Genomic DNA, 25892 nt, shown 5'->3' with positions numbered 1-25892 from the left:
AACTTTTTCTTAAACATTACATGAATATATTGTCTCATACTTTAGAATTTATAATCCCAATTCCATGATATATTTGAGCTATAATGTATCTTAATTAAAACTATCTTTAGATAGGTTTTTTCCTCAAAGCATTTTATCAAAAAAAATCATTGATTTTTATCCACCCTGGTAACTAGCCGCTTCACTGCCGACCTCACTGTTGTCATCCATGTCTCATGTCACTTCCAGGCCAAGGACTGCTATGCGTGGGATTACCCTTCAAATTTACCCAGAAACTCCAGCTAGTGCAGAACATGGCTGCACACCTGGAGTGAGGTGGGCTCAAACATATGGACTTTAGTATCTGCACTGGAATTTCTTTTAGAAGTGAAGAGGCCCTTAAAGCTATGAATGGCTTAGAATCTGATTATGAAAGGCCATCTCCAAACTATATCCTGTTGCAGCCATTAAGATCAGCTGGGAGATTCCGGTGTCCTGGAGATTTACCCCTAGGAGCAGTGCGAGAACTTTCTCAGTTGAAGGAACCTGACTCTGAAGTTCACTCTAAGTTTGCCCTCGTCTAGTAAGCCTCAGGGCACAACACAAGACATTTACATATATTGTTTCTGATTCTTTTTATAGTAAAAGCTGTTTTATCCATCATGTTGGGGGAACTGGGGTGCCAGTAAGTGAAAAATGCCAGTTAACAAAGAAGGAGGGAATTTGGGTGCAGGAGGGGGCTCGGGATAAATGGGAGCTGCAGAGGCGGCGCCTGCGGGCAGAGGTAGTGCGCAGAGCCTCCTGCTGCGCCTCCGCCTTCGAGCAGCCAGGGCACATTGCCGCTTGCAGGAAGCTGCCCGAGGTGAGCACCCCCTGGATCTGGCACCCCGAGTCCCCTAACCCTCTGCCCCAAGCCTCCTCCCACACTCTGAACCCCTTGTGGCCATTCCTCTGCCTAGGAGCAGCAGGGATATGTCACTGCTTCCGGGAAGCCACATGGAACCAGGTAGGGAGCTTGCCGGCCCGACGCCAACTGGACTATAGACCAGACTTTCTATGATGATTAGAAAGGCTGGTTTATAGAGTTTTCTGGTTGGTACAGGGCCAGATAACAGCTTCTACTGTAACTTCCTTATTTCTGACTGATGATTGTTTACATCAATATAGGGAGTAAATATTTAATGCGGTCAGCCATGGGTAGTTTTATGTAAGATAGGCACTCTACGCAACAATTAAAATATTCTGCACCTCCTGTAGATAAACTCATTCCTCTGCCATCACTTTCCTATCTGAAGAGTATGCATCAGGATGAGTGGGCATGCATTTTAGTACCTGTTTCCATTTATGCTTCTCTGCCAAAGCTTAATAAACTGACATACTCAAAGCACTACTGCATGGACTAAAGAAGAGGTTCCAGTTTGCTATTTGTCTATCTTGATAGATCCACAAAGCAACATATATGGAAACTGAGGTGCTGAAACATGTGATCACTCAGTTATACAAAAAAAGGAAATGAGATAAGCTGTTGGATAGGAAAAAAGGGAAAAGAATACAAACTAGATATAGGTTTCAGAATAGCAGCCGTGTTAGTCTGTATTTGCAAAAAGAAAAGGAGGACTTGTGGCACCTTAGAGACTAACAAATTTATTTGAGCATAAGCTTTCGTGAGCTACAGCTCACTTCATCGGATGCACCTAGATACAGTTAGGAATACAGAAGAGCTAACTGTTTCCCATCCAAAATTTAATCTACCAGTTATTAAAAAAAAAAAACAGTTTACATAACAGAAAACCCAATTTTTTTTAAATACATATAAATAAAGCAAAACTTCCAGAATTATTTTTAGACAGACATATGAACAATCCCTCAGAGAAAAAAAGTCTTATATAGTCATACCTATATGAAAAATGGCAAACCTTGGGTTCATACAGATTGTTAATATGCATTTTAAAGAAATTGATAGGCCCCCTCATGTGTTTAATGTGGCATTAAAAGGGTAGTTAAAAACATCCCTCTGTATGAAAGTACGCAATAGCTGTCATTCCCAAGCTTGGAAGGGAACCAGTAGCATGCCCATCACATAGGCCAATTTTCTTTATTCAACTAGCAAGTAAAGATCTTAATCTGTTCGCTTATACACTTTTGCTAAATCAGAAATTGCTAAACAATGGAACAGATTCTTCCACTCTTACTCATGTTGAATAGTGCGTTATACCGTCAGAAGTCCTTGTGATTCCTACAAGAGACCTAAGGCACTCCATAGAGCGAGTGAGTGGCAGAATCTGGCCTTCACATTACTGGGACACATGAGCATAAAACTGTTACAGATTGACCACCAAGAAGTACGAAAACACTGTATTGAAAACAGTAGAATGTCCAGAATCTAAGAGACATCTGGCCACAGTTATGTATCCCAAAGTCCATCTACCCACCTGGGGTTAGTAAAAGTTAAAAATTTAGAATAAAACATACAGGGAATTTAGCTCTTTACTGTCTCTTATAATCCTACACAGAGAAATTTATAATCTGAACTCAAGAATAGGGAGTTTAAAAAAATATGAGAGGAGTAGATTTTAAAAAACTCTCAGCTTTTGAAGATATACAAAATATATAGATTTTTAATTACATTTGTTTTTAATTTTTGTATAACAGTCCTCTACCATTTTTTCAATATTTGCAGATTAAAATACATAGTTCAGCATTCTCAGATTGAATAGGCCTAAAGAAAATGCACAAAACCTGAACTCAGCTTTGGGAAAAGTATGACCTAGAAAAATAAGCTCTCATACAGACAGAATTTTAAATGTAACAGACCCTGTACACAAGTATACTTTTAGGAAAAGAATGAGAGAGAAAGGCAGACAGCAGAACTCAGGAGAAATAATAGAAAATATTTTTGTAAGACTATTTGTACAACATAACTTACTTGTTGTTTAATACAAAACCTGATGTGGGTTTTTTATTTGTATCAGCTGCATCTTAAAATAGTGAAAATAAAAATATATCTAATACCTCCACTGACATGGGGGCAGGGAAGTAGGTTTCCCCACCTCCAATATCTGGGGTGCCCACTCATTCAAAAAATATTGACAGAAGAAACTCAACAAATAAAAGATATGCTAGTCAAATATCCTTTTGTTATTTTACTGGGGCTACCATTACACATCACTGAAATCAGCTACCACTCATTGATGAACTATTGTTTAGTGACACCCTTAATGAAAGTCCTCTATTCCTGAGATTTCAGAAGTAATGGAAAACTTGATCCACTAGACAAACAAGAAGAGAAAATGACAATAATACTGAGAAGTCTAGCTTCTGTTTGTTTGGATAGAAAGCATTCACTGCTACCAAACTGAAGCATCGACACAACTTTGAGTATTAAACACTTTGAATGAGGACTTGAAGTAGAAGAGATTTTTGAGGTTCTCAATCATCATAGTAGAAGTGGACTACTGGCGGATATACTTAGATGAGAGAAAAAGGAAAGCCCAACGTTTGGACTAGGTTACCCAAAAGATTCAAATATGTGAAAGTAATGGATTGAAGCAGAAGTGAATGCGACTAATGAATATTGTAAAAAAGAGTCACATGGCACATTGCCAAAAAGAAAGTCAAACTAGGAGGAAGGAACGAATGGGCCTGATGGACTTTGTTATTATTGTTTGTTTCTTGCTTTTGTCTAACTCCAGAGTGTGATGGTGTTAAATGGGAACAGCTTTTTAGTACTACAGTATTCATAGAATCATAGAATATCAGGGTTGGAAGGGACCCCAGAAGGTCATCTAGTCCAACCCCCTGCTCAAAGCAGGACTAATTCCCAGTTAAATCATCCCAGCCAGGGCTTTGTCAAGCCTGACCTTAAAAACCTCAAAGGAAGGAGATTCTACCACCTCCCTAGGTAACGCATTCCAGTGTTTCACCACCCTCATAGTGAAAAAGTTTTTCCTAATATCCAATCTAAACCTCCCCCACTGCAACTTGAGACCATTACTCCTCGTTCTGTCATCTGCTACCATTGAGAACAATCTAGAGCCATCCTCTTTGGAACCCCCTTTCAGGTAGTTGAAAGCAGCTATCAAATCCCCCTCATTCTTCTCTTCTGCAGACTAAAAAAATACAGTAAATTAAACAGTCTTCCCCAGAACAGAAAGCAAAGCAATCAGAGTTGAGATATTACAGTACACATAAAAAGTAACATCAACATTTTCTGAGTGAGAATCAAGGACTTGCTAGGCTCTTTACATGTTCAAAGTCTGAGCACTATATTATATGTAAATGTTCTGGTACAGGAGCAAAGTTATATACTTTTCAGTTCTACTAATTTTCTCTATAAGAATTCATGTTTTCCCCCCTTTCACAATATTCACTCAGAAGAACAGGTCAAAGCTCATCCCTGTTGAGTTAAATTTTATTTTAGGGCCAACTTACAACAAAAACTCTACTCCTAGATGGACATGCGACTCCCCATTGACTTCAATGCAATAAAGATGTGTCTGCCTAAAAACCTGCACCCTCCCAAAGAGAGGCACTGTCAGATAAAGGCTGGAGTTTAGGTATAATGTCTTAAACTGATGTTAATGCAAAAACTCCAGTAGGGATTGGTTATCCTTATCCTCTCCCTAGATAAGAGCTCCTCTGGTATTATAAACCATTAAGGCCAAAATCTGCTTTCAGATGTATGTCACAGCTCCCATGAACATCAGCAAGAATAACAAGTATTTAAGTGAATGTAGAATTTGGCCCCATCATTCATGCTTACTGGGAATATCAGAAACTCACTCTTCATCTTTATAGTCTACCATTGAATTTAAAGTTTTAACTTATTTTGTGTCTTTTCCCCTGGACTGTTTGGTAACTGAAGGGGCAAATGCAAGTGAAAAATCTGAAAATGTTAGAAAACAGGATGTGATTAACAAAAACACAAACATGCATTAAATCCATTATGAGGCAGTAGTGAGTGATTTCAGCAAGGGTATGTACTTCATTGCAATCTCATGTACCCAGAACGTGTTCTTATTGGGACATGCTTGGTTGGTTTTTTGTTTTTGTTTGTTGCTGGAAAATGGTAAGATGATTAAAAACAAGCAGAAATCAACAATAGAAAATTTTCATAAACCAGTTCATTTAATTCTTTATACCACAGTTAAGTAATTTTTTGGCATAAACCCTTATTGAAAATTGACGTATGGGAAAGGAATTATTTATTAGTTTCTCACAGACTTGAGCTGGCAATATATATAAATTCAGACTAAAATCTAAGAGGCTGAAAATGTCTTACATACACAATTTTTTGGAAAAGCAGTAAGGGCGTAATTCTACATCAGTGAAGTCAAGATTGCCATTGTCTTCTAAATGGCAGCAGGAGTTGCTCTACACAGTACACTCAAAGTAAGGAGCTCAAAATTGTTTGTCTACACCAACCTTAACTTTATTTCTGTGTTACTACCACCTCCACTTAAAAGCTAAAGTTTTATTTACCACCAATTAACTCCCATATTGTTTTCTAATACAGATCACTTCAGTGTGTGTGTGTGTGTGTACACACATACACATGCTAGAGCCCCAATCATCTAAGGGGATAGACTTCAATGAGACTCTTTGTTTGATTCTCTGTCTATTTTAAAAAAAACTGTTCACTTTTGCTAATGATTTGACAAAAAAAGCTTTTCACTGAACTAGCAATATTTATTTTCATTTTAGCCTGGAAGAGTTGTGACTCTTGTTGAAGATCCTGAGGTATAGTACTTCTTTTTTGTACGTAATATTTATTCTAAGCATATAGAACGTCCTACTGCATTCAGAACTTAAGGGCTCTATGAATCTGCATTTTCTTATCTTTAGTGTGTAGAGAAATAACTTAATTTTTCTTGCTTTCAAAACATTCTTAAAATCCAAATGTTATATAAAATGGTACATATAATGGCTTACAACTGATCTAGTTTAGCTAGTTAGTCTAAAAGCAACTAGAAGTGCTTTGGCTTCATGATTATAGAAGGCAGAGTTTTAAGCATCTTCCTGAATACCCAAATAAACTGCCTTGTTTAAACAAACAGAGTTTTGCTACTGTCAAATTTATACAACCTGGAAGCTATTACCAGTTTGAGACAGTGTTCTGATGGAACATCCTATAAGACAGCTTCCCTAAAATACAATCTGGCCTGTGTCAAGATTAAGCCACAGTAACTCTTGCTTAAACTCTTTAATTCAAAGATGAACTGATGAATATTGTGAGCTTAAACAAAAGCTCCTTTTTGGGAATGGTTAGAGGCCTGATTCTGCTAGTCTTACTATAGATGGGCAAGCCCTTTTTCCATGAAAAGTCCCACTGAAATATTTGCAGAGTAAAACACATGGAAGAATGGCAAAATTGGACCTTAAATCCATCCATGTAAAAGAAAATCTACATTTTTTTTCTGATTTATAAAATAGCAAAAAGTGTTTTTTATTTTGGGGGAGATGAGAGGGGGTTTTGCCCAGATATCTGGTCTTGTCAGATTTTGACAAGGAAACATGCTTTTACATGCAACTACTTTATTATGGCCTAGTCCGATAGTTCTTGCTCACCATTAGTCATCCCACTGAAGGACTCCCAGTCGGACTATCCCCATGAGCTGTGGCAACAGGACTGTGCTCTTATATAGCACAACTAGATTTATTTAGCCTTTTTTAGCATGTCATCTTTATAATGTGTATAGTTCATATAATTGGTTTGTATGCATTCAAGCCATTTGTGTTAACTGCAATATGAAACCATATTAATCATTTGAGTGTTATTCGTTTGTCCTTTCACACACATGACCTTAATGCAAACTGTCTAGCTTGGATCATTCTCAGACTTATACAGTGCATGAATTATGAATCTGGGTGTTCTAAGGGTAGGCTGTGTTTCCTTCTCTCTTCCAGATTTAAATTTAAGGCAAGAGTCCTTTTATACAACCCATTCCTGCAGGATACTGAGTGTCCTTATCTCCCACTGATATCAACCAAACTAGATCAGCACATCACAGGATCAGGCCCTTAGTTTGGAACTAATTAGTGTGACATGGAGGTAGAGGCAATTCTCAACTGATGCACTGTGCTGTCATTGTGGCCCTCAGTTGAAAAGAACTGGGTAGAGTAAATGCTATTTCGTAATTAAGAAGTTCTAACACCACATTAAGTCTTGTGCGGTCATATCCTCTCCCATCCTTTTCTTGAAGCAATACATCATCTTGTAATCAAACAATGTAATAGGACAATTTTATGAGACAACACAAAATAAAGTTTATTGCAGAGGTGCAGAGCATATTGTCCCCCTGTAGTAGGTTCACTTAGGAGCCAACATGCCTAGAGGGTAGGCCACGGCTCAACAGCACACAAAGTCCTTGTGGGCAATCCCAGGGACTGGCAGCCAAGTTACAGCCCATCCTTCTTCAGGTTCCCCCAGTCAGACCAGGGGAGGAAGGCAGGGAACAAGGACCTGGGCCCTCCCTCTCCACCAAGTTCAGGCCCAAGTGGGAATACATGAGGAGTATCTCAGTCCCCTCTAGGGAGATGGTCTGGGGTATTTCCTACCTCCCCTATTCTCTCCTCAGTTTGGGGTGAGGTCACAGCACTCTGAGCAACTTTCCATTGGGAGGGAAGCAAACAGTCAGTTATTCATATAATCAGTAGGGGTTTCCCAACTCTCTTCCCAATGTCCAAGGATTCCCCTTGGTCGGTGGGGGCGGGGGGGAAGGGGGAAAAAGGTCTAGCCTCTTGGGCCTTACCGACAGTCCAAGCCTTCCCCTATGGATTCCTTTGTCCCAGAAGAGAAATTGGCTAAAGAGGAACTGGCTTCCTTCCTGCAGGCAGCCTCTTAACTCTGCCCCTGCTTGACTGCAAGAGTCCCCTTTTAAGCAGATCCTCCATTTGGAGCATTCTCTGCAGCTCTTGAGGGGCAGGACCTTTTTGGGCTAGTACTGCTCTAGTGAGGGACCTATAAACCCACCACCTCCCCAGCTGTGTAACTCTACTGTTCATTTCCTCTCCCGGGGGGTAGAATTTTACATTTATTAGTAACATCCCCCATTCTAAATTTACAAATAAGCTTCCACGCAAGAAAACGTGAATCTCTGCAGGACGCAGAGGTGCATGGGTGTTTAAGTTCAGCCATTCAGAACACCTCCATAAGCACGAAGAGTCCTGCATTAAGCTATACCTAGCATGAACCATTACTGCTTGAAGTCTGACAGAGGCTTCACCATTGTGAACCATCTGGAAGTGACCATTTAAGGTCTACAGACAATTTTAGAACCATTTTAGTCTGTCAAAAGACCTATGAATAGGGGATGATCTTGCATACACTTTTTTGCAGTTGTTACATGACAACTCTTTGGTTTTGTTTCAAGATACCCAAATCAGAGCAATGGTCTTAGAACGGGAACAAAATCTCAAAAGATGATTTAAATAATAGTTAGTTTGCCAAACTTTTCTCTCATCTAACAGCTCTCTTCAGCCTAAAATTGTTCGTGATTGCTGACCCACTAAAGCTTCCTGAGCCTCCCAAGCTATGTAAACCCAAAGGCTGCTCCTTTTTCAATAAGGATTTCCCTCTGATATGATAATGCAGGTTGTGGTTTTAGCACTGCTGCCGGAAAAATATGGCTCCAGGGAAAATTGAATATGCAGATGGGGATTGTGGCTAAGGCCCAAGAGGCTAGATGGGGATGGAGATGGCAGGCAGATTCTTACCTAGCTTCCTGATAAATGTCAGTCAGTCATGAAGGAAATATTAGAGGCGTCAAAGCAATGCTCAATTAGGGAGGGGAAACAAGGGTCCAAACTTAAGGTTTTCCATAAACCCAAACAGAAATCAGTGTGCAGAGGAAGAAATAGCAAGAGTCACCACTCCTCGTATTAGGCAAGTAATCTGGGTAAGTAAAAAAACAACCATCCACTGGTAAATTCCCTCAGACATCCTGGATTTTCATTTATTTTAGATTGGGGAGGAAGGAGGATTCTCAAGTACAACTGAATTTGGAACAGAGAGGACACTAAGCTAGTGAACAGTGGTGTGAGAAGAGGCAGGGAGCTCATTTAAATACATTCCTTGCAAAGAGCTGAGGTAGTTTTCATTTTTAGGTTGTACATGCTAGCCTAGTTGTCACAGTTGGGCTAGGGTGAGCATGGTGTGTAGCCAGTGTACGTAACGTACAGGGGCTTGGGCACCTTGGAGGGAGTTTGTCTAAACAGGGCTCATGCCTGACATAACAGTGAAGATTCACTGTACTTTTAATTATTATTCAGCGAGGCAAAATACTTGTAACATTGACATTTCCCTGAAATGGTAGCAATGAATAGAGGTAAATGTAACCGTAATCATAAACTTCAACTGTTTTTGTAGCTGACAAAACAAGCACAATGCAGTACAGTGTCTGTCAATGTGACTTTCTGTATCTTTCTGGTAAGTTTTTTTTCACACTACAGTACTGTTGGATACCATTATGTTATACACACACTCACCCATATAAGCAAAGAATGGTTATATTTGTTCTTGCTGTATTTGTATTGTTAAACCAACTTATTTGTGATTGCAGGAGTCCCAGAGCAAACCATCAGATTTTTTTTTTAATCTTGATTTTGATACAACCTTAAGTTATTTTGAGACTATCAACTGATTCAATAGTTGGTTTGTTTATAATTAAATTGAGCTCAACTGGCTGAAACAAGAATGAATGAAAGGTGAAGAGGTAACTTTAATTTGAAAATGCTGTTTTGGAGAACTGCTTTAACTCTCTCCCTTTGTAGTTCATTGAAAATTATTTTAAAAAGGGAAAATAATCAGGGGTAGGAGCTAGGATGCTTCCCTTGAAACCGTCATATTGCTTCCTCCTTTTGACATCTGAACCAATGCTCCTCTAAATCCAATACCAAACCCATGAACTGTTTTGCCCATAACAGTTGTATAACATCCTTGTTTCTGCAACAAGACTTATTCTCATTGTTTTAGCATCAGTATGCATAAGCAGTAGAGGTAACCCACAGCTCAAGAGGAGACTTGCGTGCAGAAGCAAACAGAAACTTCTCTTGCAACCAAAAACTCTTAGAGCTTATCCACATATGAAAACAATCTGGGGAGAGGTGTGGGTTACTGGTACCGACATACCCATTTGAAGTAGTATTGGCCCAAGATAAAACTACTACATCTGAAAGGGATAAAACAGAAAACAGTAGTTTCTTCTGGTTCATCATGGACTGCATGGTTGAACAAGATGCAGTCCCAGGGGAAGGAAATAAAACACAGTTCATTATGATAAGTAACTGTCACATATGTGTAGTAGTTGCTTTTTCTAACTCAAGTATTTTTAATATTTTGTTGTACACAATATGGTCAAACAACTGAAAAATAAGTAACTTCTAGGGGCTGAAATCCCCCAAAATAGCTTAAAGCAGCGGCCAATTTAGAATGATACATAAATTTATTACTTTGTTTTGTAGTCAATTCAATGCCAAGGATACTTATACCAACTTCATGTTAACAAATGGATTGCTCTTGCATTGTCCTATGAAGGGCAGGTTAAATTTGAGGCTATTTCTGAATTAATTAAAAAACAAGTAACTTCCTTCTAGTAAGAAACAATATAGTTGCCTTAATGGGTATCCTAGAAATCACCATTTCTTTTTTCTGCCTACTGGAAACTTGCAGGAGAAGACAGATGGACAGGGAATGTAACAAAAAATTAAGGCCTCATCTAAAAATCACTGCTAAGCACTGGTGGCATGGTCACTGTAGGTATACAGATTTCACTGGGCTACGCCACTAGGATTTCTCTTCTTGTTTGAAAATATATAAGGGAGGGAAAGATTACCATCTCTAAGCCAAACTAAAATTAAAGTTCTGGGAATTGTAGCTTTGAAGACAAACCATTAGGGTGGGACAGAAAACAAGAATTCTGTTTTGTGAAGAACTGAGGATTCAAACTTGTTTTTGTTTCTCATTGGAACAAATCCTAGGCCTTTCAAAAAAAAAAATTTGCAAAAAGAGAGGGAGACCACCCTAAAATAACTAAGAGCCTAGTAATTAGTGCACTCACTTGGGATGAGGGAGACCCAAGTTCAAGTCCCTACTCTGCCTGATTCAAACCAGGGACTTGAACTTGAGTCTCCCACATCCCAGGTGAGTGCCCTAAGCATGAAATTGTTGGCTGTTCTGGGCTCAGGTTTCTGTCTTTGACCAGAAATTACACCCTGGACCTGCGCAACCTTCAGGTTTTGTTTGGTTTTTAAAGAGATTCATTAAAACCATAACTTCTAGTGAAAATGTATCAGTATTTTCTGACCAAAAAACGTTTCCTCTGAAAATTCCCACCTAGCTCTGACACATGGCTAAACATCCAGATTCTTAAGATGTTTTAATGCCATTTCTGCTAACAGTGTTGTTGGGTGCTCTGATATTATAGGGTTTAGTTCTGAGTAAAGTACCCCTGGGGGAATTCTGCACCAAAAATTTTTAAAAAATGCTGCACACAATATTTTCAAATTCTGCAAAATTCTGCATTTTTTTTGTCAAAATAACAATATAATCACACCAGTTTCAATTATTTTTGGTCATTTATTTCAAAATACCTGTCAGCAAATATGTCTGTAACAATACAGACAAAAGAGATTCAGAAGTGTTTTTTTGACAAATAGATTCTTTACTAGGCATATTAATACAGAACTCTAAGTAATAATTTATTTAAACTACAATACAGAACCATATTTCCCACACACTGCAGAAGCAGTGCAAAGGCTGGGGGGAGCCAGGGGTAATGGAGGAGCTGAGGGAGAGGGAAATAATTGGGGGGAAGGAGCCTAGATGTGAACTTGGAAGGTTGTTGGATGTGGGTGGGAGAAGTATGGAACAGGTTTGGGGTTGTTGGGGATTTGTTTTTGTTTTTTTTTGGGGGGGGGGGGGCAACTGTTAGGGAGCTTCCCCCGTGGAGACCCTAGCCTCTCCCATTCAATCAGACACAGGTCCCTCCTCCTCCATCCAGACACCCTATCCCCATGTGCATCTGTGCCCTACTCAGATACCCCATCCCTATGTGGCCCTGTGCCTCTACTCCCATTCAGCCCCTGCCCCAGTCTGTCCTCCCTGACTAACCCTTATGAGTTCCTGTCTGACCCCCCCAGCACCCCACACTGTCTGCCTCCCCATAGCCCCTGTCTCCTGACCTGGCCCTATAGGTGCTGTGAAGAAGGCTCTCTCTCTTCTCTACTGGCTGGGAGCTGCTGCTGCAGTCTCACCACAGCACCCTCTCGTGGGAAAAAGGCGGCACTGCAGCAACTTTTCAGCAGATGCTTTTTTCTGTGCAAAAAATTAAAAATGTGTGGCTCATTAATTATGTGCGTGCACTGTGATGCAGAATTTCCCCAGTAGCAGAAAATAAAGCCAAAACTTTCAGATAGCCTTCTCTCTTTCAATTCTACACACTGGTGGTACATATAAATTAAAACACAAATCCTTTAAAATATAGGCATCAGAATAAAGCAATATTCAAAGTTTTAGAAATGAAGATTGACCTACCTAAAAGGAATAATCTAGTGAAAATTACTTTTAAATCTACCTCTCCATCTAAGGAATTTATTTTTAATCTATTTGTGTGAGATTGTGAAAACTCATTTTGTATGCGCTCTGCTGATGCTTTAGCAAACATTATTTAACAGAAATGAACCTGAGTGTTTAGTGCTCTAAATTCAGATGCAACAACTAGACAACATTAGCAGAAATAAATTGTACCAAATTTCCTTTATTTCTAGAACTAAGCCCAATATCCATAATAGGGTGCAGAAAGAATTTGGCATAATTAACGTCAACTGAGAGTTCTTAAACAAGAACCACCATTTTGATTTCAGCTCTTTTCTTAAATAAAGGACGGAGAGGACGAAGGGGGAAAACTATTTGTAGAAAGGGCTCTACCAAAAAAATGTGTTTTAAATTAAGTTTATTGCTAGTATCCCTTCAGTGTTTAGATTTACCTTTCTGGTTGTGTTCTTCAACAGGGTTGTGTATGGGGTGTTGCTTACAGATTGCCCGCAGGACAAGAAGTTGAAGTAAAGGCATACCTCGACTTCAGAGAGAAAGGAGGCTACAGGACTACAACTGTCATTTTCTATCCAAAAGATCCCTCAATAAAACCATTTAATGTGTTGTTATATATTGGAACTTGTGATAATCCTAACTACCTTGGGCCAGCACCCCTAGAAGACATTGCTGAACAGATTTTTAATGCAGTTGGTCCTAGTGGAAGAAACACGGAATACTTGTTTGAACTTGCCAATTCCATCAGGAATCTTGTACCAGAAGATGTGGATGAGCATCTCTTCTCTCTAGAGAAACTAGTAAAGGAACTCTTGGAAAGAAACCAAAACCTCAACTGCATATAAAAATCATTTAATAGTTTCAAATAAGCTTCTCCTTTCATCTTCAGAATTACGGTTTCATTGCACAACGGGTATATGATTTGGAGGCATGTTTATCTGTACTACGCTATCTTATTTATTTTAATGTTGCATTCAAGACACTGTAGTTAAGGGTCACTAGAAGATTCCATTGTAAAACCATATTTTCAGACATTTAGAACAATGGGGGGCAGAAGTGTTTCAGGTTTGAATTTGGTATACAAGATTTTAGCCAAAGAGCATATTTTTCTTTTTCAAAATTTGAAGAAAATCAACTTTGGCCCTTTATTTTTTGAGGGAAATTTTAATTTTTTGGTGATTTCAGGTTTAAGTTGTTCTAAAAAAAATAGTTATCTTTAAACTACCTTTAGGACCAAGTCCTGCACTCAGACAAAATTCCCATTGATTGAAGTGGTAGTTCTCTCTGAGTCAAGACTCCAGGATTAAGTCCTTAATACAGCTAAAAGAGAAATGTTTTAAGTAGCTACTCTACATGTACAGTAAGTACATGGCAAAACATTTATCTTATAAAGGTTCAACTCCATTAGAACTAAGCTATTCCATTGAATCAATAGTTTTACTTTTGGTATATCAGTTTGTCATTAGACACAATGGGCAAACAGTTGGTGTTATCAAAGAAATTACTCTTTCCCTTGATGCATTAGGTTATTCATGATGTCAAACCCTTAGAAACAAAAATACGGTACATTGACACAAATAAGCCATACCATATCAGTGCCTCATTTCTTTTATTTTAAAATTACTGTAAACAAAAATAAACCTAAACTGTTAAAGTAACTGAGGATATGACTTGAATCCACAATATAGCAAGAATGTTCTGAAACTCCCATCTTTAATAACTGTTTGCCTTCACATGCCTATATAAATCCCATTGAAAAATCAAGAAGATTTTTCCAACTTTTGAGGGCAGAATTTGGCCTAACTGGCCTAACTATTGCAATACAAAGGCATAAGGAGTTTCTGTCCCAACTATGAATTTTCTTGCTTCTCAGAGTTTAAGTTATTTTCTTTAATCCCTTAAAGCATATTTTTGTATTTTAATATATAAAAGGTCCTCTTTGAAATGTAATGTAGTACCACATCATACAGCAAGAGTATTTATATATGTTCAGTAATCACATGAAAACCGGTCTTATTTTCCATCAGTAATAGCACAAACATTACATGATTTATGTTTGTACACACAGGTAGTCTTTTCCTCTTTTCTGTCAATTTTATATTTGTAGCTGGGCAAAAAAAAAAAAAAAAGTAAAGTCATCAAAATGACTGACTGATATAATCTATACTTTACCACCTATAGAAAACAAATTGTAAACTGAATGTTACAAAATAACATTCAAGTCAGGCACCTACGTAAATAGGCTGCAGTACATAAAATGCATTCAAAACAGTTGATTTAAAACATGAAACAAAGAGCTTTTGCATTTAAGACCAGGATTGTAATTTTTGTCACCATATTTCTGGCATCTATCAAAGGAATATAGATCTAGGAAGCACAAGTCTACCTGTTAAATTTTCAAAAGCTATTAACAAGAGGAGAACAAAGTAGAGGTTAATGCTTTAATTCTACAATATTATTAGTACATAAGATATCAAACTTGATGGACCAGTCTAATCAGATGACCTGGGGATTTGCCTCATATCATATATATTGGGGACCTATTCTCCCATTAATACTTCAGTTCTTTGCTAACTTATGAGAAATAGATCCTGTTGGTTTCAAAGGTCTTTATTCTCCGCTATGTTACACTGATGCAAGACTGATGTAACAGAGCAGAGAATCAGGCCCAGTAAATTCCGCTGGACAGTAAGGCTAAATATAGGGTCAGAATATTCAGACTCCAGTAGCTAAATGTTAGCCACCTAAATAAAGTGACCAAATTTTAAAAGGTGACAAGAACAGGCATCTCCACTAACACCAATGGGAGGCTCTGAAAAATCCAGTCACTTATGGTGCCTGAATATGGATTTAGGATTTTAGGCATCAAAGTTTGAAAATGTTTGCCTACATCAATATATCAAGATCCATTAAAAAAAATTATTCCCTTTGACATGGAGAATACTCACTAAATGTTAATTGTATACTTTAATGTTCGAGAAATGTTATGTATGGCACCCTTTAAGGAGTATGTAAACACTGCAAAGGGATACTGATTGTTGTTTTCAAAAAGACCAGCATTTCCTTTCCTGTGCATGCCTGGGCTTTGAATACACGGCTGTAAATTTAAAGCGTACATCAGATGGAGTTGTAAAATCTATGTATTTTCATTAATTTCTCTCTCTTCTGTCAAAAGCTTATTTTTGTTTGTCATGAGATGGTGGGGAAAGTGTATAAACCCCTTTATCACTTAAAGAACTCCCTAATCACATCAATGATGATACTCTTAAATATTATGCTTATTTAAGCACTAGTGTCGGGGCATTGGGATTCTGTATGGCTCTAAGTTTGGTAATTTAATTTTATTCATATCCAAAACACTGTTGGTTCAATCTCTTTTCCAGATTCATAATAGTTGCAATAATACCTGTAATGATACATTCCATTTTGTGCATATAACTTCAGTACAATAAAATGCATCGCGTATTTAATTGTGTTGGAGAGAGAGATTTTCAGAAATTTTACTTTCGTATTTAAGAACAGACTCCATCATGAAGGACATTTTCAAAATACCTGAATATTTTGACAATAAATGCCTTGGTTATAATACTTACTTCCTTTTGTAAAGCATTTTGAGATCTACTGATAGAAAAAAAGAGCCATATAAGAGCATTATTATGTTCACAGAAACAGTCAGATTAGCAATGTCAACATACCAGTTAAAGCACTGGAGTTAAAGCTCTCTTTTCCCTTTGATGCATGGGAGTTAGATACAATAAATTTAGGGAAGAAGACACACTCAGTACTATACCTCATGATTGTTCTCAAAACAAGGTCCATTACATGGAGCTGAATATGCCATTAGATCAGTTCTTTACCACAAGCCATTTTATATAGATCTTCTGTTCATTATGTGCTTGATATTTTTTCCTTTTGGTTGGTGTTGTGTCTAATTTTTGTGACAAAGTTAGAGATTCGAATCCTATCCTAAATATGTTTGCATTAAAAAAACACCACTAATCTACCTCTAAACTTCTTTCCAAAACAATGACTGAGGAGACAGCATAAAGGTCTAAGTGTAAGATTTTGACTCCCTGGCACCACAGGTTCAAATCCCAAAATGGTCACCTAAACCCTTCATCCCTGTGAAACCAATACGGTGCAGTTTGTGTAGAACAGTCTTATCTGATGTGCATGCTCCTTTTGTAAGAGGAGCTTGCCCTGTTATTGGTCAAGACCATCCCCTAGTGTTGTACTTGCGGATCTCTAAAATAAAAGGTGCTATATAAATAAGTTATTTTGTAAAAATTTAAATGAGCACAGGAACTGCAAATGACAACAGAACTCACTTTTCTTTGTGCTGCAAAGTGAAGTAAAGTTAGAAGGCAACGTGTTATGTAACGGTAAGCCTTTTCTATGCCTGAAATCCTTTAACATGATCACTAAACATGCTCCATTGGATATAAAGACAGTTATTAAAATGTATAAATTACAGAACTAGATGACTCTGCAATCTAAATCTTTAACTTGAAACTGCAATATTGTATTTTTTCCATCTTCTCAGACTCTTACTAACTTTTAACAGAGGTGCCTCACATCTACCTTTACTGTTGTCTACTGTAAACCAGAAAATTTTTACAAGTAAATTGGAGCAATTTGCCCTGCTTGTTATGAGAAAAATATGAAAAAGCAGAAAAGATCTGTAGTTATGGGATTCTTTATACTTCACTAATAACAAATTCATTTTCTTGATTTCTTCTTTCAACTTTTTCCCTGCCTCACATTTCCTGCAAATGAACAGGAAAAAAAGCAGATAAAAGCTAGGTGAGCACATAACGGCACAGACAGTGAAGTCATTAGGTTTCAGCGTGGTAGCCGTGTTAGTCTGTATCAGCAAAAACAACGAAGAGTCCTTGTAGCACCTTAGAGACTAACAAATTTATTTGGGCATAATCTTAGAGATTAACATTTAGCATAAGCTTATACCCAAATAAATTTGTTAGTCTCTAAGGTGCCACAAGGACTTCTCGTTTTTGCTGAAGTCATTAGGTTCCTCCATTTACTCAAGATCATATTGCCTTCCACACACACACACCCCTTGAGGATAGTAGGAATTATTTATATGAACCATTATTATGACTAATTATCTGTATTATCAGAGCATCTAGGAGCCTAAGTCAGCAAAAGCAGAATAAAAGAGACAGTAGATGAATACTACAAGGAAACCGTTTGATACCTAGTGGTCTCAAAACACCAGTGGCCTAAGCATTGCCAAGTTTTTTGTAGGCACCATGGCAAAGAGTTTAAGGACGAGTTTGAAGGAGAACAATGAAGTGGCTTAGCAAATGTTTGTAGGGCGTTCATCCCACACGAGGGGCAGCACAGGAGAAAACATGAAGATGCTTCTTTGAAAACTTAAGTGGGCAATGGAGGCTGTCATCATGGGCAATTGTAAGCAGGAGTCAAGTTCTTAATAAATGAGGGGGGATAGGTAGGCTGTGAAGGGCCTGGAATGCAAAGACAAATTTTGATGCACTAGAGAATAGTGAACCAGTGGAGGAAGAGGTAATGTAGTCCAAGTGAGAGTGCAGAAGCATTCTGAACGGATGCGAGTGGGGCAAGATTGCATTTGTCAAGGCCAGAGAAAAGTAAGTAGCAGTAATTGAGGTGCAAGATGATGGGAGCCCAGACAAGAATTTTAGCTGCATGGATGGACAGGAAAGGCCATATCTTAGAGATGTTATGCAGAAAGAATCTGCAAGACTTGGACATCGGCTGGGTGTGAGGACCTAGAGAGAAGTCCCAGTCGAAGAGAACACCCACGTTACAAGCCTGAGTGACAGGCAGGATGGTGGTGTTGTCCAAGAAGGGCTTGCGGGGGGGGGGGGGGGGGGGGGGAATGATTAAGAGCTCTGTTTTAGCCACATTGAGCTCAAGCTAATAGCTACGCATCCAAAGAAGAGAGAGAGAGACAGGCTGAGACTTTAGCTGGGACAGAAGCTGACAAGTCTGGAGCAGGTAGGTAGATCTGTAAGTATTCTATAGTAGTTGAATTCGTGTTTTCGGATGAGGTTAACAAACAAACAAGATGGGGGGGGAGAAGAGATGGGGGACCAAGGACAGGGCTATGTGGCAAGATGAGGAGGAATCTCCCAAAGAACATAATGAAGGAGGAATCAAAGTGGCCCTTAAAATTCTTTACACACGCACACAGAAAACTAGACCTTCAGTCGTCATTTAAGCGTAAGGGTATTATGCAAGAGGCAATTACTAAAGTTGGGAAGATCAAACTTTAAGGGCAAGAATGAAGAAAATCTGGAAAGCAGCAGTGGTTTATTAATTAAGGGGGGGAGAGAAAGTTTTTATAATGACTTCAGTGCCCATGTACCCTTTCCTCAACTCTTCCCATAGTCTCGTTTTTATTCCCTGTATTTTCTCTTATTTTAAGTGTATATAAAGGCTCTTACTAGCTAACTAGTAGTAGCAGCTAACAATCTGGAGAAGGTCTGTTTTAGGCAGGGTTGACTAACAGTCTAGTTTGTCCATGCAGAAGAATGTAGTGTTCAGTATTCTTTAAGCACCCATAAACATGCAGAAACTGAGAACAAATGAAATTAGCATACTCTAACACATTTTTCTCATTAGAAGCATAGAACTATGTGTTCTGAGAGTTGAGAGCTGTAGCACTGCAACCAGTGGAACTGTTGGCATAAATCTTAAAAGGTGGCACTCCCGCTATCAGTCCTACAGATGTACACTTCAAATCTAAACAAAGTAGGTTGCTTTCCTTTGCAAATGTATTACATATTGAAAAAGTTAACCTGAAATATGAAAGGATGAATGGTACTTTTCTGATCTTTACTTAAAATAGCTTGAACAATTTCCTGTCTTTGTGTAGCAAAGAACCCCCTAGGTCAATATTACCTAGCTTTAAAAGCTAGAGCATCACAGCCCAAAAATAGTCACAACATGCTGCCCTCCAGTACCAATAGCTGATAACACTGTCATTCAGTACAACATCACGTCATCAGTTTAATGAAATCAGATCTGCATCCCCTCGAATTCCATCCATCCCTTCTTAACTTCTGGTGAAAAACTGACATAGCCAGTGTCTGGGTCTCATAAAGCAAGAGGCAGAGAAGGGAGGCTGAGAAATTAAATGCAGCAGCTCCCCCCCCCCAGGACCATTTGCCTAGTGCTTTCTGTTTTGTCTGATAATGTAGGCGTATGCTCGCATGACTGGGCATTCCACTCACAGTGCTGCAGGGTCCCAGATATGTGAACAGAACAGTGAGCCACTTGTAGGATCCTGCAGCTCCAGAGCCACAAGCTAGGATTGTCACAGCTTTAACAGTAACAGGTTGTGTTACTCAAATATCTTAGCTCCTGAAACTGTGACACAGTAATTATGATTTCCTGACTTACTTTTAAACTGTTCATAAATCCCGATCATCCAAAACAGAACAAAATATGTATTTCTGTAATGTAAGTGATTGTAGATGAGTGACAGGGCCAAAATTTCAAAACAGAAGTCCTCATGAAAAAATGTACACACAATTATGCCTACAAATGCGGGTATACAATTAGAGCAAAGAATTTGAACACCCTATTGTCGGAAAGGAAGCATGCGCATGCATTTTTGTCTGCAGACTTCAGGTCTTTTTAGAAATGTAGCCCTTAAACAGTCACTGTAAATGTTTTTTAATACGTTTTTCAAAATTCACTTTGAAAAATTTCCCAGTCATTCTAAATTCCCATTTATAAAAGATACAACTCTACTGCATCTTTCTTTCCCTCAAGAGAAGTGAGTGCTACAAAACAATTATATTTCTTAATTTAAGGACTCTAGCTGACTTCCTTTCTCATCTTCCTTTATTGTCAGATATTCTATTTGGTTAACCTGTTTATGTGCATCTTCCATCTGAACACTGACCCTTCCTAATTTTGAGGTTCTTAATGCTGTTTCCCTTTCAGTTTAACTCTCACTAAGTTCAAGTTGAGTTAGTCTCTCTCGAAGACTACTTGCTCATCTACTCACAAAAGCTGCACAGCTCTAACTACATGGATGTAGCTAAAGTGTGTGACGTGAACGCAGTTATATTGAGATAAATGTGCTTATACCATTACTCCTTATTTTCATATGGGAAGGAAAAAAAGCTATACTGATATAAGGCACCTTTATATCAGTTTAACTGAGTCCATACTAGGATTTGTACCAATATAACTATTTTGGTAAAAATTCACACCTGTAACTGAAATATTTATACTAGTATAACTTTCAAGTTTAGACCAGACCTGACTGCTAATGAGGTGTAAAATGTTACCATTAACATGGGGATACATTTTGCACTTATTTTGCACTGGTGTAAATGATTGTGCAGGGCAATGATGAACAAGACACTAGTCAGATCATAAGAGGCAATATACACAGTATTTTTATTTTGTTTCTATAGTTACAATGCACAAATACAAAATTCTCTTTTTAAAAACAAAGAACTCTTGCTAGAATATACCAAGAGAAAATTTAATATCAGCAACACCTCCTGTAACAAATTGTCAGAGCTGCATGGGATCACTCTCTAAGCAAGAAATACGAATCCTGAATGCTGACCGAATTGGAAGAGATTTTACGTTACAATAAGTCAGGTAACAGACTAAAAACTTTAGGCTGGGGATGTGCAAGAGTCCAGTCTATGGACCTGTGAATTTCAGGCCAGGATAGCTGTGAGAATCAGATAGGAAAGTTACTGCATTCTCCCTCAGGTATTCCCAGGGACGTGCACAAAACAATGTTATATTCTCAGAGAAAATTGGGGCCTTGGCTGCATTTACAGCTGCTGCCGTTGTTGTACAAGAGAGATGGAATATAAAGTGGGAGGGCTTTGGGTGGAAATCATAGCCCTCAGACCAGCTTGTCATTGCCCTGGGTTGGGAAGAATCCTTATCATATACCCTTGGTGATGATTCAGGAAAAACCCATGCCTGGATAGCTCAGTGAATTGGCCGTATTGACAGGTCCTTTCAACACTATATCAAAAGTCTGTAATAAGATTTGTAATAAGTACAAGTTTCCACATGACAGTTGTTTGGTGCATTACACAAATCAGATTTATCGTGCTTCCAGTGGACAGCTATCCACATAGCTAAAAATTAACCTCATAATGCCTATCATTGCTGGCCAGTTCTGCACACAGGCTAAAAATCAAAAAGAAATGGAAATTGAACTTTTCACTTTCTACAGTGGTCTTAGAACAGAGCTGAGGAACATAATCAAGGCTGCATGAGGAAAAACACTCATTGCTCGTGATCTATCTGTTCTGTGGTTAGGGGACTTTGGTTTCCAGTATTGGCAGGCTGGCACCTTTTAGAAGGGAGGTATGCACTTTTTAAATATTTAACTTTTAGCAAGCAAGAAAGGGTTCATAATGTTAGAGGTCCTGAGGCCTCCTTCCTGTATGATTTTTCTGTTTTTCTACCCTCATTCTTAACTACTACTAGCAACTTTTCCATGAAAATACCTTTAAGGGTTTACCGCCTCTTGCTTATTCCTCACCTAAGGTCATGATCCTCTGCATATGACATTAATCACCTTCACAGCAACTGCCTGTGATGTGTTTCATTTAGTGGGCTGTTTTCCTCTTTCCCCATATTTATAGGCATTCCCCGAGGCTCTGTCCTTGGCCACCTCCTCTTCTACAAGCATAGCTTTGACTATCATCTTATGCAAGTGACTCACCAGACTACCTCTCTAACCCATCTTCCTCTATTCTCCCTAGCATCTCATCTTGATATCTCATCATTCATATACAGTCCAACAGTGAAAACTCAACATAGCCAAAACAGCCACCTTCCACCATCCCTTCTCCCCCTCCTTTAAACACTGTGGAAATCATCATCTTCGTTCTAGTTGTTCATGACCATAATCTGCACAATACCTTTGCCTCAACTCTCTCTCTAGACCCACACATTCAGGCCATATCTAAATCTTGCTGCTTCTTTTATATAGCATCTCTAAGATCTGGCCTTTCCCCTCTCTCCGCACAGCTAAAACTCTGATTCAAATCCTCGTCATTTTGCAACCAGACTACTATAACCTCTTCCATTTGGGGCCTGACTCCCCTCAAACTTGCTCCCGTCAAGTCCATTCAAAATCTGCTGCTAAGATCATCTTCCTGGCTCCTCAACCTGACATCAACCCCTCTTTAGATCCTTCCCCTTGCTTCCCCTTCACTTCCACATCAAACACAGGCTTCTTTTCTGTACTTTTAAGGCCTTTCACAACCTAGGGCTTGCCTACACTAAAAAGTACACCAGTATAGTTAAAGCAGTACAATCCCCTTAGTGTGGATGCAGATATATCAGTGAAAAGTTGCTAGTGCAGGGGTGGGAAAACTACGGCCCAGGGGCCACATCTGGCCCTTCAGATGTTTTAATCTGGCCCTTGAGCTCCCACCAGGGAGCAGGGTCACGAGCTTGCCCCGCTCCACATGTGCTGTGGCTCCTGGAAGCAGTGGCATGTCCCCGCTCGAGCTCCTATGCGTAGGGGCAGCCAGTGAGCTCCTCATGCTACCCTTGCCCCAAGCACCACTCCTACCAGTTGGAGGGGGGACATGCTGCTGCTGCTTCCGGGAGCTGCTTGAGGTAAGTGCCGCCCAGATCCTGCACCCTTGACCCCCTCCCGTTCTCCGAACCCCTCAGTCCCAGCCTGGAGCACTCTCCTGCACTCCCAACTCCAGCCCCACCCCAGAGCCTGCACCCCCAGCTGGAACCCTCACCCACTCCTGCACTCCAACCCCCAATTTCGTGAGCATTCATGGATCGCCATACAATTTCCATACCCAGATGTGGCCCTCAGGCCAAAAAGTTTGCCCACCCCTATGCTAGAGAGATAAAGAGAGAGTATGCACACATGCTATTCCTGTATGGGAAAGGAATATAATATACCAGTATAAATCACCTTTATAATAGCATAATTACATCTACACTAGAGTTTTTTCAGGTATAGATATTTCCGTAAAAAAGTCACACCACTAATCAAAATAATTATATTGTAAATCTTAAGTGCAGACCAGGCCTTAGTCCTACCTTACCTAGTTGTTCTAACAACTTATTGAAAAAATCTACCTCTGACTTTGCTCCAGTGTTCCCAGTCTTGAATAGGAAAAGCTGACTGGTTGGTGGAGAACACCTTTGTACTTTCTCCCATGCCACTCCTTATGCAGGGGAAGAGTATATTATAAGCCATAAAGCTTATATCCTTCTTAAGGCTCATCACTGCCATGACTCCTTCCAGACATATGATGAGATTTTACTCTCTTCCCCTTCTTTCCTTTTCCTACTTCCTTATTCTTCCAACTTCTTCACTCCTGTCATTCCTCATCCTACCTCTATCTCCAATTAAAGCTATTTTTAGAAAGTGTATCTAATAAAACTCTGCCAATTCTTCATCACATTCATTTACTTGCATGTTATATCCCTATCACTTACGCTCCACTTGTTCTGTATCTTTTAAACTATAAGACCTCTAGGGCAAGGATTCTCTCTTATCTAGTGTCTAGGACAACAGGGCCCCTATCCTGAGTGGAGCCTCTGGGTGACTTCATAATATTTAGTACTAACAACAGTGTAATAGAAAATGAAGAAAGAGATTAATTCTCAGTGTCAAACCAGCAGAGACAGGACAGAATGCTAAAGCAAGGCATAGACTAGCCCTCAGTGGAAGTGCCTTTAATACTGAAATTCTGCTTGCAACATCAGATACATTACTGAATAGTATTGAAGACCAGAGTCTACCTAAAAAGAGAACATAAGACACCTTCCTTCTTCCCTCTCTCCCCGCCTAACTATATTAACGTCATTAAAAAGCAACTTGCAATGTGGGTGGGTGGGTGGCTGGCTGGCTGGGTGGAGTGGGGGGGAGGAGTGAAAAGGAGTAATCAACAATGCAGACAGGCTTCCGTCTCCATCACTGTTCAATGGCAGGTATGAAATGACCAGTACAATACATGCTATGGTGTTGCATCAAATAGGAAGTACTGAAAAAGTTTGTATATCTTATGCCAGAAAGCGTGCAATTCATTAGAAGCATGCCAGGTATTCCTTAACGTGTTTATTTGGGGTGTTGGGTGCATGCCAATAAATATTTCAATTCTAATTTTTTAAAGAAATGTATTTTTACTACACAAATCTGTAAAACATGACATGATAAAATCTATTTAATTAAAACAGCACAGGTCTCAGAAAATATCTTTTATACTTTTAGATGTAAACAATAAGGTAAGCTTAACAAATATTTACCATATAACAGCCAAATACTCAACAGAACACACTTCTCCCCTGCAGAACAATATAATTTAATACTTTACTATGTATTTACATAGCCCCCATCACAGTAGCATCATGCTACATCACGCTGATGTAAACCAGAAGTAACACAATTGATATTCTGATCACACATCAGCTTTACATTCATGTAACACTCTGGATAAGGCCCACTGTCTGGTCATTAACCACTGTTACTAACATTATGAGGAAACATTCTTACTGAGGTAGCAGCTAGGGGACAAAGGCAGACCCCACTCTGCTTTAGAGTATTCTAATAAAAGAAGGGTTCCACCAAGAGTCCATTTTTCGGCACAGGGCTTAAAAACAACCTCTATTATCCCTTTGGCTGCTTAAGTAAAACAGAGTACCTACCTGTTTTGACACTTATTTAGTCTTCATTAGTTAACATATGACATTTCCACAGCCAGAGAGTCCCTGGGGATTACCTGTAACAATGGGCAGCAAAAAACAATCTATGTTATTTTATTTTACTCCATTTGCTTAACATAAGGCTTCTATGAAGAGCTAAAAGTCGCCAGCAAGCACAGAGAAAGTTTCCACTCCCCACCCACCCCTAGCCACATACCTGGAAACAAACTCTGGAACCAATCCAGTGAGGTGCTAGTAGCCCTGAACTCCCACTGACTTCAGAGGAGATGAGGACACGCAGCTTCTTCCAGGCTAAGGACCAACTCTCACTACCTGTGCGTGCCAGAGAAGTTACACTTGCAACCCGTCCAATGGGCGGCCCGCTGACAGACCGACGAGAGACGGTCTGTCCGCACCCTGGTGCTAGCCCTGCCCGCTTGCCAGCCCTCCTGCAGCCAGCTGAGAAGAACTTGGTCACATGAAGACCCAGCGGCAGAAAAGCGTTTCTGAGCATATCCAGGGGAACGTGACAATGAACCGCGCAGAGGGCCCGATCCCCCGACCTCGGGGCGGCACTGTGAGCCGGCTCGGTAGAGCGTCATCCTCGGGGCCGCCGCAAGACGGACCACGGGCAGGCAGGGAGCTCGGGGCCGCCCCGCGCACCCAGCCCCAAGTGAAATGCAACCCGCGCAGA

The 25892-nt window shown here is 39.5% G+C and overlaps 2 protein-coding genes across 7 annotated transcripts in view; one reads left to right on the top strand and one right to left on the bottom strand.

Annotated features, from left to right (window-relative positions):
• The window catches only part of CHAC2 (ChaC glutathione specific gamma-glutamylcyclotransferase 2), a 30438-nt gene extending 15556 nt beyond the window's left edge, over positions 1 to 14882 (top strand). The window contains exons 2-4 of one of the 3 annotated variants that reach the window (XM_073339181.1): positions 5683 to 5718; positions 9540 to 9692; positions 12988 to 14882. In XM_073339181.1, coding sequence (XP_073195282.1) covers positions 9678 to 9692; positions 12988 to 13371 — 399 coding nt within the window. In that variant the 5' untranslated portion in view covers positions 5683 to 5718; positions 9540 to 9677 and the 3' untranslated portion in view covers positions 13372 to 14882. The remainder of the gene's footprint in view (positions 1 to 5682; positions 5719 to 9539; positions 9693 to 12987) is intronic. The other 2 variants (XM_073339179.1, XM_073339180.1) reach the window with 2 other exon arrangements.
• Positions 1 to 25892, bottom strand: part of ASB3 (ankyrin repeat and SOCS box containing 3) — a 128241-nt gene that overhangs the window by 101952 nt on the left and 397 nt on the right. For 3 of the 4 annotated variants that reach the window (XR_012158276.1, XM_073339169.1, XM_073339172.1), the window contains exon 2: positions 25202 to 25275. The gene's annotated coding sequence lies outside the window, so the exon portion shown is untranslated. Of the gene's footprint in view, positions 1 to 25201; positions 25276 to 25415; positions 25532 to 25892 lie in introns of all 4 variants that reach the window. The other variant, XM_073339170.1, reaches the window with a different exon arrangement.

The sequence above is a fragment of the Lepidochelys kempii genome, chromosome 3, assembly GCF_965140265.1.
Source record: "Lepidochelys kempii isolate rLepKem1 chromosome 3, rLepKem1.hap2, whole genome shotgun sequence".
NCBI lineage: Eukaryota > Metazoa > Chordata > Testudines > Cheloniidae > Lepidochelys > Lepidochelys kempii.
The sequence above is the reverse complement of the archived record's forward strand: the minus strand, read 5'-3'. Positions and strand labels throughout refer to the sequence as shown.